Source organism: Macaca fascicularis, chromosome 14 (assembly GCF_037993035.2).
Source record: "Macaca fascicularis isolate 582-1 chromosome 14, T2T-MFA8v1.1".
In the NCBI taxonomy this organism is placed as follows: Eukaryota; Metazoa; Chordata; class Mammalia; order Primates; family Cercopithecidae; genus Macaca; species Macaca fascicularis.
Genome location: NC_088388.1, coordinates 14,078,108 through 14,092,716, shown reverse-complemented (window position 1 = coordinate 14,092,716; position 14,609 = coordinate 14,078,108). Strand labels below are relative to the sequence as shown.

Here is a 14,609-nt window from a genome sequence, read left to right as displayed (position 1 = left end):
AGATATTTAATCCAAAATACATACAAATTTCCAGGTGGATAAATTTGAAGTCTTGGCTTTTTGGCTGCTCTTATTTATACTTCTTGCAGATAATTACATTAGAAACTCATTCATATAGAGTTTGCTTTAAGCTTTATTGATCTTCCCTTGCTCTTGGGTTCTGTGCAGTGTTGAACATGGGAGGTTAAGGGCTCCTTGTCATTTCACATTTATCCATATTTAAATACATAGAGAATGTAATTTAATCTTAGCATGAAAATCAATATTGGTAGGAAACTTTGATGAGGAGTATTGGTAGGAAAATTTTATGACATTTATAATAAATGTTTTATCAGTATTGGTAGGGAACTTTTATGAACTTTTATAGCAATTCCCAGTGTAATAATAAAACATGACCTGACTCTCACTTTAAGTCAGTGCTTAGTAAATCTGTCATCACACTTAAATGAGAGTCATACATGCCCCCAGAACAGAGTATCAGAAAGGTAAACATCCTGAAAGTGGCATGTATTTAGTTTAACAAAAAAATTAAGTTACTAGAAAAATGAATCTGGTATATAGTTTATAACAAAAAGTAGAAATTAAGATACAATTCTTTACTTTCTTTTTTAATAAAAAGCTTTTATTTTAGGTTAGGGATACATGTGCAAGTTCATTATATAGGTAAGTTCGTGCCACAGAGCTGTGTTGTGCAGATTGTCACCCAGGTACTAAGCCTAGTACCCAATAGTTATTTTTCCTGATCTCCTCCCTCCTCTCTCTGATAATCTCCAGTGTGTGTTCCCCTCTATGTGTCCATTTGTTCTTATCATTTAGCTCCCACTTATAAGTGAGAATATGTGGTATTTGGTTTTTCTGTTCCTGTATTAGCTTTCTAAGGATAATGGCTTCCACCTTCATCCATGTTCCTGCAAAAGACATGATCTCATTCCTTTTTATGGCTGCATAGTATTCCATGGTGTGTATGTACCACGCTTTCTTCATCCAGTCTACAACTGATGGACATTTAGGTTGATTCTATGTCTTTGCTATTGTGAATAGTACTGCAATGAACATTCACGTGCCTGTGTCTTTATGGTAGAATGATTTATATTACTATCTTATTCTTAACCCAATCAATAGTTTTGGCAGAATACAGCATCATTTCATGTGTTTATGGTTCATCTCATGCCATGTCCCTCATCACTTACAAAAGCATATAAGCATTTTGCAACTATTTCATGTTGGAGGGTACTATGAATTAGGAAGTTACATTGCCCAACATTCAGAAGCCCAAAGTAAGCATTATGTGTATACTTTAGTGATACATATTTTTTAGCTGTAATGATTGAGGTGGTTGTTTTGTGACTCTTATATACAAACTTGAAGTCCTTTTTGTCAGAAGGCAGAGTATAAGTTAAAAGTTGATACTATCTGTTCATAGGTTAAGAATCCCGTACATTATCAAAGTCAACTCTTCCAATGTTAATATCAAATTAAAATTACTCCCATTTTTACAGAAGTGAAAACTGAGGTTCCCACTATAAGACCATGCAACTAGTAAATGATGAAATCTGGATTTGAATTTGGATCTTCCATAGTGCTTAAACTCTATCATGCTATGTTGATACTCAGAAAGATATCTTCTATATAGTGCTATATAATGTAATGATTGGAAAAATATTGGACCTCAGAGTAGAATGTTTTTAGTAGAATCTGAAATGATTTATAAGCTATATGAGTTTGGGTAAGTTTCTCAATCTCTCTATACCTCAATTTTTTTTCATCTGTGAAATGAAAATAATAATAATATTATAACAGGATTAAATGTATTAATACATTCACAGTATCTAGACAGTGCCTGGCATATAGTAATAAGTACTAAATAAATGATACCTACTACTATTACTGGAATCTGGCTAAAGCCGTTATTCTTATAAAGAGACCACTGCTCAGAGGAACTATATGTCTGGTTGCCCTCGACTGATTTGAAGAAAGGCAGGGACTATATATCAGTGCATGCAAAATGAGAAAGAAATTGCTCTTTACCATTCCAAAGTTGAGTGAAGTACCAAGGCCTACTACAATGACCCGATGAGGTCTACTACTCCAAGGCAAGACAGCATTGAATATTGTACAAACTCTGTTACTCTGCCCTGGTGTCCCATTTGTGGAGAGTCATCTTAATGTATGGACAGAATTGAACCCTTCTGGAACACTCGAAATTTTAGTAGCTAGTGGAAAAAGGGAAAGCATGAAGCCTTTGGATTTCTTTTCTATTACAGCTATAAACAACCCCCAATGGCCTCCCACGTAGTCGATAATGCAGAACTGGGGTCAGCCTCTGCCCACGGTACCCCAGGCAGTGAGGCGGGACCACACCAGCTGAATAATTCTGTCTACCAGCCCATTGATGGATCACAAGATTATCAGAAAGGAAAATTACAAGTTCTTGGGGTAAGTCAGCCTTAGTTTAAACATTGATTTAAGAGGGAAGAAAATAAATACAGTTGACCTGTGAACAATGTATGTTTGAACTGTGAGGATTCCCTTACACGTGGATTTCTTCCACCTCTGTTTGCCATCACGAGACAGCAAGAACAACTGCTACTCTCCCTCTCCTTCCTCAGTCTATTCAACATGAAGAGGATGAGGATGAAGACTTTTATAATAATCTACTTCCACTTAATGAATAGTAAATACATTTTCTCTTTCTTATGATTTCCTTAATAGCGTTTTTAGTTTCTCTAGCTTATTGTATATAACATGTCACATACAAAATAGGTGATAATCGACTGTTTATGTTAATAGTAAGGCTTCTGGTCAACAGTAGGCTATTAGTAGTTAAGGTTTTGGGAAGTCAAAAGTTATATGTGGATTTTCAGCCATGAAGGGTGTGGGCATTCCAAACCCCAATGTTGTTCAAGAGCCAACTGTATCATGAGGAAAACCTTGCTTATGCTGAGGAGGAAATTCTGAGTTATTTATCACTGAGTTAATGAAGAATTGGAGAAAACACTGGGACTTATTATAGATCTGGGGAGCAGAAATGCAGAGCCTTTCTTTCATGGTAGAAAACATCGAGCCTTGGAGAACAGATTCCAAGACCCTTCATTTTTGGTTTTCTGCTTTTTGACCAGCCATTTTAGGAGCCTGAGCTCTATGAGGCTTATATTCTATATTTTAAATTTAAAAATTGGGTTGAGAGGCCAGGCGCAGTGGCTCACGCCTGTAATCCCAGCACTGTGGCAGGCCGAGGTGGGAGGGTCAGGACGAGGTCAGGAGATGGAGACCATCTTGGCCAACACGGTGAAACCGCTTCTCTACTAAAAATACAAAAATTAGCTGGGTGTGATGGCAGACGCCTGGAATCCCAGCTACTCAGGAGGCTGAGGCACGAGAATTACTTGAACCCAGGAGGCGAAGTTTGCAGTGAGCCAATATCGCGCCACTGCACTCCAGCCTGGCAACAGAGCAAGACTCTGTTTTAAAAAGAAAACAAAAATTGGGTTGAGAGAAAGGCTGAGTACGACATGGCTTATCCTCTGTCTGCCTTCATCATGTTATGGCCCAAAAGCATGCCAGGAAGAGACTTTGACTCCATCTACCTTACCTGCCATGTCTCCTTTACTCTCCTGCCACTTTCTGAGAGGAGTTCCTGAGAATGAATAGAAATGTGGGGGAGAGGCGAAGATGAAAGGCTACCACTGGAATTGGTGCGGATAGTGTGGGACAAAAAACTCTTTCAGATAAGCTCTTATTCTGTTAATTTAGGCTTGACACTTTAACCATTTCAAGCACCGACATCTCCTTGCTGAGAAAAATGAAAATGGTCTATTTTCACTGTCCACTTTAGTATATGACTGTTATGCCTTTTTCCCCTTCTTCTTTCAGGCCATCCAGATCCTGAATGCAGCAATAATTCTGGCTTTGGGTGTCTTTCTGGGTTCCTTGCAATACCTGTTCCACCTCCAAAGGCACTTATTTTTCTTCACCTTCTACACAGGCTACCCATTTTGGGGTGCTGCGTTTGTGAGTATTCATACTCCCCCGGCTGTGTGTTATTTCTTAGATACCACTGCTGGAGATGTGTTTGATGACAAAAGTATTGTTTGTAGGTTATTGGAAGGTTGCAGGCTGTGGTTTTGATTTGCAATTCTTGAACAACCAATTAGAAACAAGGAACTCTTTTTTTTATTTTTTTAATTAAATTAATTTATTAATTTATTTTTTGAGACAGCATCTTGATCTGTTGTCCAAGCTGGAGTGCAGTGGTACGATCTCTGCCCACCGCAACCTCTGCCTCCCCAGTTCAAGTGATTCTCTTGCCTCAGTCTCCCAAGTGGCTGAGATTACAGGCATGCACCACCATGCCCAGCTAATTTTTGCTTTTGTATTTTTAGTAGATATGGGGTTTCACCACGTTTCCCACGATGGTCTGGAACTCCTGACCACAAGTGGTCCTCCAGGCTTGGCCTCCCAAAATGCTGGAACTGCGAGGCATGAGCCCTGATGCCCGGCCAAAAACCTCTTTCTGATTAAGAGAAATCACATTTGCCAAGTACAAATGAAGTCCTAAAAATTATCTTATATCTACATGTTACGTTTATAGATACTTAAAAAACGGAATGAAAAATGGGTATTGATGAATTGCCTTGTGGTGTAGCAGAGAGTCCTGGCTTGAGAGTTAAGAAATTTGTCTGCTGATTATTGTCTGAAAATCAGAAGAATCATTTTCACTATCTGGGTCAACATGCGATCAGAAAAAATAGGGGTGATTGTAAAATGTATTCATTCAGCTTTGATTATTTGATTATTACTTCCCTGATAGTTCAGTTTTTAAAAGTGAATGATATGTTTGTTGGCCATTTGTATATCTTCTTTTGAGAATTGTCTATTCACGTCCTTAACCCATTTTTTGATGGAATTGTTTGTTTATTTCTTGGTGATTTGTTTGAGTTCACTGCAGATTCTGGATATTAGTCCTTTGTCATATGTATAGATTGTGAAGATAGTCTCCCACTCTGTGGATTGTCTGTTTACTCTGCTGACTATTCCTTTTGCCGTGCAAAAGCTCCTTAGTTTAATTAGGTCCCAGCTATTTATCTTTGATTTTATTTCATTTGTTTTTGGGTTCTTGGTCATGAAATCCTTGTGTAAGCCATTATCCTAAGTGAAGTAACTCAGGAGTGGAAAATCAAACATCTTATGTTCTCACTTATAAGTGGGAGCTAAGCTATGAGGATGCAAAGGCATAAGAATGACACAATGGACTTTGGGGACTCAGGGGGAAAAGGTGGGAAGGAGGTAAGGGATAAAAGGCTACAAATTGTGTGCAGTGTATACTGTCTGGGTGGTGGGTACACCAAAATCTCACAAATTACCACTAAAGAACTTATCCATGTAACCAAACACCACCTGTTCCCCAATAACATATGGAAATTAAAAAAAATTAAAAAAAAATAAGATTTATAAAACTCATTGCATGGAAAGACAAAATAAATGAATAAATAAATAAAATGAGCAACATCAAGTACAATTTTGTGTCCTAGGATGTGAATTTTAAAAGGAGGTTTGTATGACTATTGCTGGATATCTGCTAATTGAGGGAGGGCCAAGAAGAAAATGGTTGAGACTTAATATTCCTTTATCTGTTTTACTTCCTATTTTCAAACAGTTTTGTAGTTCAGGAACCTTGTCTGTTGTAGCAGGGAGAAAACCCACAAGAACATGGGTAAGTAGCACTTCCTCTTTCTCTATGATCAGAGGAGTGGAAATATGTTATGCATAAATGGTAGGAGAGTAGGGGTCCATGAATACAACTGAGACACTGAGTATCATTTACTGCACAAAAAATTAGTTTTCTTAACGTATTCAGATGGTAGGTAAACAGAAGATCACATACATTGTGAGGATGCATTCCTAGGATGCTTGCTCTGAATATTGGTGAACCTGAAGCTTAGAAAAAGTCTTATTGATTTTTATGTGTTGTCACGTTTGACCAATTCTACTTATTTGGAAGTAAGAACTCCCACCACTAACTAGTTTCACAACTAAAAGTCCAAACTTCTATTCCTAAACAACTGCTAAGTCTCTATGATGTGTTCTTAGTGAGTCATGTAGCCACTGATACTCCACTTTCCTACTCCATTCATTCACTTTCCCTCCTCCATGGATAGCTATTTTACCATTTTATTCTGTCCTCAAACACCAATCCTGCTTCTCTCATCCGTACTCTCTGCTGATGATTTTTCTGTCTCTTCTGAGAAAACTGAAGCCATTAGAAGATAATTTTCAGACCTCCACTACTTAATGGACTAGATCTATACCAATATATTTTTTCTTTTAGCCTCTTACCATAGGAAAATTTTGTGATTTTCTTTAAAGCTGATCTCCCTATTTGAGTATAAGATTCCATGCTTTTTTTCCCCACACAAGTGCATCAATTTAATTTGTGTCTCTTGCTATATATATATATTTTGACAGAGTCTCACTCTGTCACCCAGGTGGGAGTGCAGTGGTGTGGTCACAGCTCAGTACAGCCTCCACCTTCTGGGACTCATGCGATCCTCCTACCTCAGCCTCTTGCATAACTGGGACTACAGGTGTTTGCCACCATGCCTGGCTAATTTTTATCTTTATCTTTTTTTTTTTTTTTGTAGAGACAGGATCTTGCCATGTTGCCCAGGCTGGTCTCAAAATCCTGGGCTCAAGCAGTCCTCCTGCCTCAGCCTCCCAAAAGGCTGGGGTTACAGGCACGAGTTACCTTGCCCAGTCTTTAATCAGCATGTAAACATTCAGTTACTGTTCTCAACATAAAAACAAAACAAAACAAAACAAGAAAACCTTGACATTATTTCTCTCTGCTAGGGACAGGCACCATTCATATTTCTTTCTGTAGCTAAACTCCTTCAAAGGAATCATCATGTTCTTTCTCTAATTTCTATCTACCAGTTTCAATTAAACCCACTTCAGTAAGGCTTCATTTTACTCCCTACTATCTTCTGTAACTGCTGTCTTTAAGATCACTGAAAACTTCCACCTGTGCTAAAACAATGGTCAACTCTTGATCCTCATCTAACTTAACCTATGAGTAGCATTTAGCATAGTTAGTCTCCCACCCCTCCTTCCAAGAATTTCCTCACTTGGCTTCCAGCATACATTGCTTGGCTGGTTTTCTTCCCATCTTTTGGTTTCTCCATCTGTCTCCTTTCCTGGTTCCTCTCCTTCTCTCTGACCTTTTAATGTTCTGGTCCCCAGAGCTGAATTCCTTGCCACCTGCTCTTCTCAATCTATAAGAATCTACGTACTTCTTCTGTGATCTTACACATCCTTATGACTTCAAATAACATCTATATGCCCACAACTCTGAAATAAGTATTTCCAGCCCAGGTGTCTGCCCTGATCATCAGACTGGCATGTAAAGATCCAAAACTCAACTCCCAGTTTTCTTCCTCAAACCTTCTCCTCATGTCAGCTGATGGGAACATTATCCTTCCAGATTCCCAGACCAAACACCTCAGAATAACCCTGAGTCTTCTTTCTTTCACAGTCCTGAATCCTACTTTTCAGCAAATAATGTTGGCTCTACTTTCAAGCTATTAATATATCCGATTTTGACCTTTTCTCATCTTTCTATTGATGACATTTCATCCAATCCACCTTGTCTCTCCTAATCGGGCTTCTAGCTTTTATCATTGAACTTCTCTTTGCCTTGCTGGAAACAGTGATCCCTTGAAACCATAAAGCCAAGTATATCATTTATTTGCTCTAAATCCTTCATTGGCTTTGTATTTTTCTTAGAGTTAGAAACAAGGTTCTTTTCATGATCTGCAGAGCCCTACATGTTTTGGCTCTCTGTTAACTTTCCTTCTTCTTCATTTCCTAATATTGCCTTCGTGTCTCCAACACCTTTGGCCCCCTTGCTTCCCTAGAAGATTCTGGCCTCAGGACTTTGAGTGTTTCCCTAATCGCAAGGATATTCCCCCAGATAGACTCTTGGCTGGCACCCACAGCTCTTTCATGCCTCTCCCCAGTGTCATTTCTGTTTAATATCATGAACCCCCACTCCTCTCTTTGAATTCCCAGATTCTCCTTATCCCATTCTGTTAGCCCCTAGTACTTAATCATTTTCAAAAATATTATGTAATTTACCTATTAGTATGTTTACTTTTCTCTTTGTTTTTATTGCTAGAATATAAGCTCCATGGAGGGTGGGGGACAAAAATCTTTCTTTGGTCATTGATGTTTGCCTGGCATCTAGGATATCAATGGGTGTGTAAACGATATTCAATTAATGTTTGTTTCAATGAATTGTTGCCAAAGGAATGAAGTATGTGCTGCATGTATTAATTGAAAATTCTTATTCTTTTTTAGATACGAAAGAGTTTTGAAATGAACATTGCCAGTGCTACAATTGCAGTAGTGGGGATTGCTTTTCTCTCAGTAAATTTAGCAGTTAATATCCAGTTATTAAACATTTGTCAGTCTTCAACGTCACCGGACCTATGCAATTACATGGGCTCCACATCAAATGTATGTTTTTGAAAAATGTGTATAATTATAAAACATTTCAAACAATCCAGAATGTACAGAAAAATAATATATCAGGTACCGTGCTGCCATAATTTGAATTTTGTTTGTTTGTTTGTTTGAGATGGAGTCTCGCTCTGTCGCCCAGGCTGGAGTGCAGTGGCCGGATCTCAGCTCACTGCAAGCTTCGCCTCCCGGGTTCACGCCATTCTCCTGCCTCAGCCTCCCCAGTAGCTGGGGCTAGAGGCGCCTGCCACCTCGCCCGGCTAATTTTTTGTATTTTTTTAGTAGAAACGGGGTTTCACTGTGTTAGCCAGGATGGTCTTGATCTCCTGACCTCAGGATCTGCCCGCCTCAGCCTCCCAAAATGCTGGGATTACAGGCGTGAGCCACCGCGCCCGGCCCATAATTTGAATCTTAGGTGTGCCGCCTGTTTGCTTTATAATGAAGGTCAAATTAGATAATCCCTTGAGTTTTCTCACTTTTGAAATGAGATAACAATAGTACCCATCTCATAGGATTGATGTGAGTATTTAATAAGTTAACATATGATAAGCAATTAAAACAAGGCCTAGCGTATCATGTTACACAATTAGTAATATTACTATGACTACTACTATTACACTCCCCAGAGAGATTTTTTTTAAGTTTCATTTCATAGCTCCTTGCTTAATAAAACAAACTTGAGAGATTTACAACTTTCTCTGCAATCTGGAATGTTCAAATAATGACTTGAAGTTTTGAAGGACTGCACTTTAGAATGAAATGAACATGGTGTTTTCAAAGGAAAACTTTTTAATAATCTTACCAATTTTTTAAAAATTTGTGTGTCAGAATTCTTCCTCTTCCAAGGTCTACTTAGAAGTTAATATTTTCCTTTGGAATTATCCATTTCATCCCAATGATCTATGAACCGTTAATTACAGACCCACTGCTAAGCTTCCTGTTTTCTTTTTTTTATTATTATTATACTCTAAGTTCTAGGGTACATGTACCCAACGTGCAGGTTTTTTACATGTGTATACATGTGCCGTGTTGGTGTGCTGCACCCATTAACTCGTCATTTACATTAGGTATTTCTCTTAATGCTATCCCTCCCCCATCCCCACACCCCAAGACAGGCCCAGTGTATGATGTTCACCGCCTTGTGTCCAAGTGTTCTCATTGTTCAATTCCCACCTATGAGTGAGACACTACTTATGGAAGTTTGTGTTCTCATTTTCTTTATTATATTTTTAATGATCTAAATTTATATTTGTCAGAGCCTGATTTTTCTGTGAATTTGGTGGTATTTTTCCTCCAGGGATATATTGTTTGGTTGCTTCTGGGTGCCTCAGGAATAATGGTAGAATCACTAGCCCAATAATTTTATTTTGTGTTTATATCAGCGTAGTGTTTTAGTTTCTAGGGATAATGTAAATGCCTAAACCCCTAAGAAGTGCTATTAATGAAATCGTGGAAGAGTCATTTTTGTTCATTTTCCTAAACTGCCTACTCCTCTCCTTAGTTTACTACTATTCAAATTGGAAGATGTTAGTGATAGTGTCAGAATTTTGTTTCTACAGCTTCTTCCCCCTGTAGCTACTTCACATGGGTTGACATAGAAATGCGACACATCTTTCTCTTCAGAGAAAATGTTTTCATGCTTTTAGATTGAGATACTATCTCTTCTACAGTATTATGTGTGTTTGTGTCTTTAATTTATGGTTCACTTTGTTCCACTTTATGGGAGGGAGATGTTGTAGTCTGGTTTCCTGCTGACATTTTTTTTTTCCTCTGGATGTTGCCACTGGGTTTGATATAAGGCATCATATCCCCTAGGGCATGGTGTCTCTACTGCTGATTCTCACCTCGCTGGAATTGTGCGTAACCATCTCTACCTTCGCCATGTTGTGCAAAGCAAACTGCTGTAATTCAAGAGTGGTGAGATTTTTCAAATGAGTAATCATCCACATGGTCTCAAAGCCTCCCTGTAGGGTTTGAAGCTGTTTCTGACTCTTAGAAATAAACTTTTATGTGGTAATGACTTGTGGAGTTCCTGGAATTAGAGATTTATGAATTTTAGAGGTGGAATGAAGGGTAGAAAAGAATTTAGATGTGAAAATGCAAGAGGAAATACTGTACTTAATATATGAGCATACTTTCTCATACAGTTGGAATTAAGTGAAATTATTTTCTTATAACTTGTGACTTTCTACTTGTATGACCTAGGAAAAATTAATAATTCTTTTTAAATTTTAGATATATTAACTGTAAGATGAAAATAATATTTTCATTCTCTTCTAATGTTTGTTGTGAGGACTGTGTATATAATCTTTACAGCATCTGGCACAGTAATCATCAATGAATGGATTTTTTATTGTTGATGATTATGATGATAACAGGAAAGGATGGGAGAAGAAGGAGATAATGATCCTGTTCTTGGACATTAATGTTGTTTTATTTTCTAGGACATTTCCTCACCTCCCAATTCTGTGGAATCAAGAATGCCTCCTTATGAAAATAATTCTGAGAGCATGAATATTTGACCTTAAATCTCCAGTGACTCAGAGCTTCACCCACAAACTCGGGAGAACGTGAGCCTATCTCTAAAGCTCAATCCTTCTATCACGGCACCAATTACAAGAACCTTGGACGACTCTATCCTTTCTCTCCTAACTATAAATCCTATTTGTGTGTTGTGGGTATGGAAGGACAGATACATTTCTTTAGGCATTCTTGGATATTTGTAACTTCTATGATCATTACTCCAAAGTTGTTTCCAGAAATTGCTTCTATTTCTTCTTACCCACCTACTCCATTGCTTTATGAGGTTTAAGGAAGGAAGGCAGTATAATCACTATTTAATATATTTTTTCTAAAATCCAACTTCTGACCACCCAGTCGGAAGACAAAGGAGACATTTTTTCCATTACAGAGAAATGCTTTTTGACTTTAACATCAGCATTACAAAAAGTGTCAAATAAAAAATTACCATCATTATCATTAAAATATTTTCACTTTTTATTTGATGAATGAAATTTATTTGAAATTAATTAAATAAATTTAAAAATTTATTTGAAAAAAATTTTCATTAAAATAAATTTGAGATGAGAGGGTTAAGACTCAGGGATTTTATTTTATTTCAGTGAACTGCTGGAACTCACACATGCCCTGATATGTAAATGATGATTTATGTTGGTGAGTCTGACAGCAAGCCCAAATGAGTTCTTCAAAGGACAATGGGAAACTGTAAAGTAGAGAAGTAAAGAACAAGGCCTTTAGAATCTGCCACATCTGGGTTCAAATTCTGAAACCATCACTTATTACCTGTATGAACATGGGCAAGTTACCTAATCTCTTTGACCTAGTTTTCCTCATCTGTAAAATAGATGTAATAATAACAACTACTTGGTGAGTTGCTATGAGGGTTAAATGAAAATAAAAAGAAAATGTGATACAGCACCACAGGTACTTGCTAATAATGTTGCTGTTGTGGTTAGTCTTGCTGTTGCTGGTAAAAGCTAAGGTGGGATTGTGGTCAGATGTGCTGGAGAGAGGACAGTGGAAACCTTACTTACACTTCCATTGTGGCTCCTGGTATAACCTCCAACAACTCCAATAGCCATCTTTTCAAGGTGGCAATGTGGCATGAAAACTTCCCTCAGTTCCTCGTTTATAAATCTGCTAAAGCACTTACATTTCTTATGCATACATAGTCAAGATAAATAAAATGTATGAATAAGAAATATAAGCACTTATTGTGTGCATAAATTTATACCCATGATTTACTCTTAGCTACTTGTATATCATATGTGCAAAGGTTCTTCTCTACTTCTTGGCTACTTATATAATAAATATTTCTTTATTTTTTAATCCATTCTGCAGCGGGATAATTAAGGAATCAGAGAGACCGAGGGGTTGAGGAGGAATTATTTAATTATTTAGGTGCACCCACCCAGTCTGGTTTACATCCAAAGGACTGAGCCCCAAACAAAGAGTCCGGTTACCTTGTAAGCATTTTGTGGGGCCGGGGGAGATCTGTGCAGGGGGAAGCATATTACAGAAGCGAGAAACAAAGACAGTTATTCAATTAAGACATGTATTACATTATTTCTTGCTTTTCAAGGAAAAACATGTTTTACGACTTATCTGCCTAGTGACCTTGCAACTGCACAGCTAGAGAAACAGTTTTCACAATGCCTGGGAAAGGGAGAGATAAGGCTCACTAGTCACAGAAAAACAGGCAGTTGATTTTAAAGGACTCCAGCTCTTTCTCTTCTTCAGGGGGAACTGGGTTTTCTTACATACAACTGAGTTTTTGCTTACACATTCTTTAATTGATTTTAATTCCTGTTCCAATTCAACAATCATTTAGGGAGTGCCTACTATGCATCATGTATTGTGCTAAGAGCTTGGCATACAATAGAGAATGATGCATAATCTCTGCTCTTAAATTGTTTGTAGTGGGAGATACAGACCCCTAGAAACACACAACGGCTCTGATAGGAAGAGTATAGGAATCTTGAGAAGCACATAGGACGAGCTTCTAAACCAGGTTAGAAGACATGTCAGTGATAACTTTTCAGAACACTTTTCTTCTCAGCTGAGATCTTAAAGATAACTGAGAGTTAACAGGATGGAAGAAAAGAGGATACATTCAAAGGCCTTTAAGTTAGAAAAAAGTTTGAATATTCGAAGAATAAACTAGAGACTTTACTGGGTCTAACTTCAGTGTATAATGGGCAGATGGAAAAATAAAAGTTTGGAGAGAGGTGGACGTCGCAAGAGATTATAAAATGACAACTCTGTGAGTTTTAAGAAGCAATTGAAAAATGTATGCAGGTTCCAGGTGCGGTGGCTCATGCCTGTGATCCCAGCACTTTGGGAGGCCGAGATGGGGTCAGGAGTTTGAGACCAGCTTGGCCAACATGGTGAAAACCCATCTCTACTAAAAATACACAAATTAGCTGGGTGTGGTGAAACACGCCTGTAATCCCAGCTACTCAGGAGGCTGAGGCAGGAGAATTGCTTGAACCTGGGAGGCAGAGTTTGCAGTGAACTGATATTGCGCCACTGCACTCCAGCCTGGGCAAGAGTGAGACTCCATTTCAAAAAAAAAAAAAATTTACACAGGGATGTCCTGAGACTGGCTTCTATTGGTTTGTGGAAGTCAGTTTTAAATTTTCAGGGTGCACAGGTCAACATAATTTGGGTAGCTTGAAGTTAGCTCTGATGGGAGGATTTACACCACAGAGATGGGAAAAACCACAAGTTTCAGCATTCCTGTGTAGATTTTGCCTGCAGCAAGTACTACTGTGTTGTTCAAAAGCTGATTTTGTTTCCCTCATTTCTCCTTTATTTATCATTTAAATGTTTCAGTAAGGAAGATTTGTGTCTTCTCTCATTTGTTTATTAAAGCATTTATATCGTTATGTACTCATGAATATTTATATTATTCTTTTGGTTATGAGCAATATTTATTTTGTTTCTCAAAGTTTTCCAGCTTTGGCCATTGGGAGCTGAGTTGGCTCCTGTGTAGTTTTGACATGCTCCACGCCACCCTCCCCTTTTTAGCACTTTCATATTTTCTGGAACTACAAGATTCTTCATGTTATTTCACCTGCTGCAGACTTAGAATTTTCATTTCTTCAGGGAGCCCTGGTTTCTTTATTTAGAGAACTATGTTTAGAAAACCTGACCTGGGGGCAAGATACGCTCATTGCTACTGTATGTCACTGCTTTTAGGCCTGTCAGGTCTCTGAGCCCAAGCCAAGCCATCAGCGTCCCCTGTGCACGTATATGCCCAGATGGCCTGAAGTAACTGAAGAATCACAAAAGAAGTGAAAATGCCCTGCCCCACCTTAACCGATGACATTCCACCACAAAAGAAGTGAAAATGGCCGGTCCTGGCCTTAAGTGATGACATGACCTTGTGAAAGTCCTTTTCCTGGCTCATCCTGGCTCAAAAACTCCCCCACTGAGCACCTTGTGACCCCGCCCCACCCCACCCCACCCCGCCCCCCCCACTCCTGCCCGCCAGAGAGCAATCCCCCTTTGACTGTAATTTTCCTTTACCTACCCAAATCCTATAAAACGGCCCCACCCTTATCTCCCTT

At 38.4% G+C, this 14,609-nt stretch overlaps 1 protein-coding gene across 1 annotated transcript; it reads left to right on the top strand.

Annotated features, from left to right (window-relative positions):
• The first annotated feature begins 2,231 nt into the window (after positions 1–2,231).
• MS4A3 (membrane spanning 4-domains A3) lies at positions 2,232–11,496 on the top strand. The gene is made up of 6 exons (XM_065528139.2): positions 2,232–2,436; positions 3,874–4,011; positions 5,657–5,713; positions 8,356–8,514; positions 10,333–10,434; positions 10,962–11,496. Exons 1-6 carry the CDS (start codon positions 2,281–2,283, stop codon positions 11,037–11,039), a joined length of 690 nt encoding a protein of 229 aa, XP_065384211.1. The 5' UTR covers positions 2,232–2,280; the 3' UTR covers positions 11,040–11,496.
• The last annotated feature ends 3,113 nt before the right edge of the window (positions 11,497–14,609 follow it).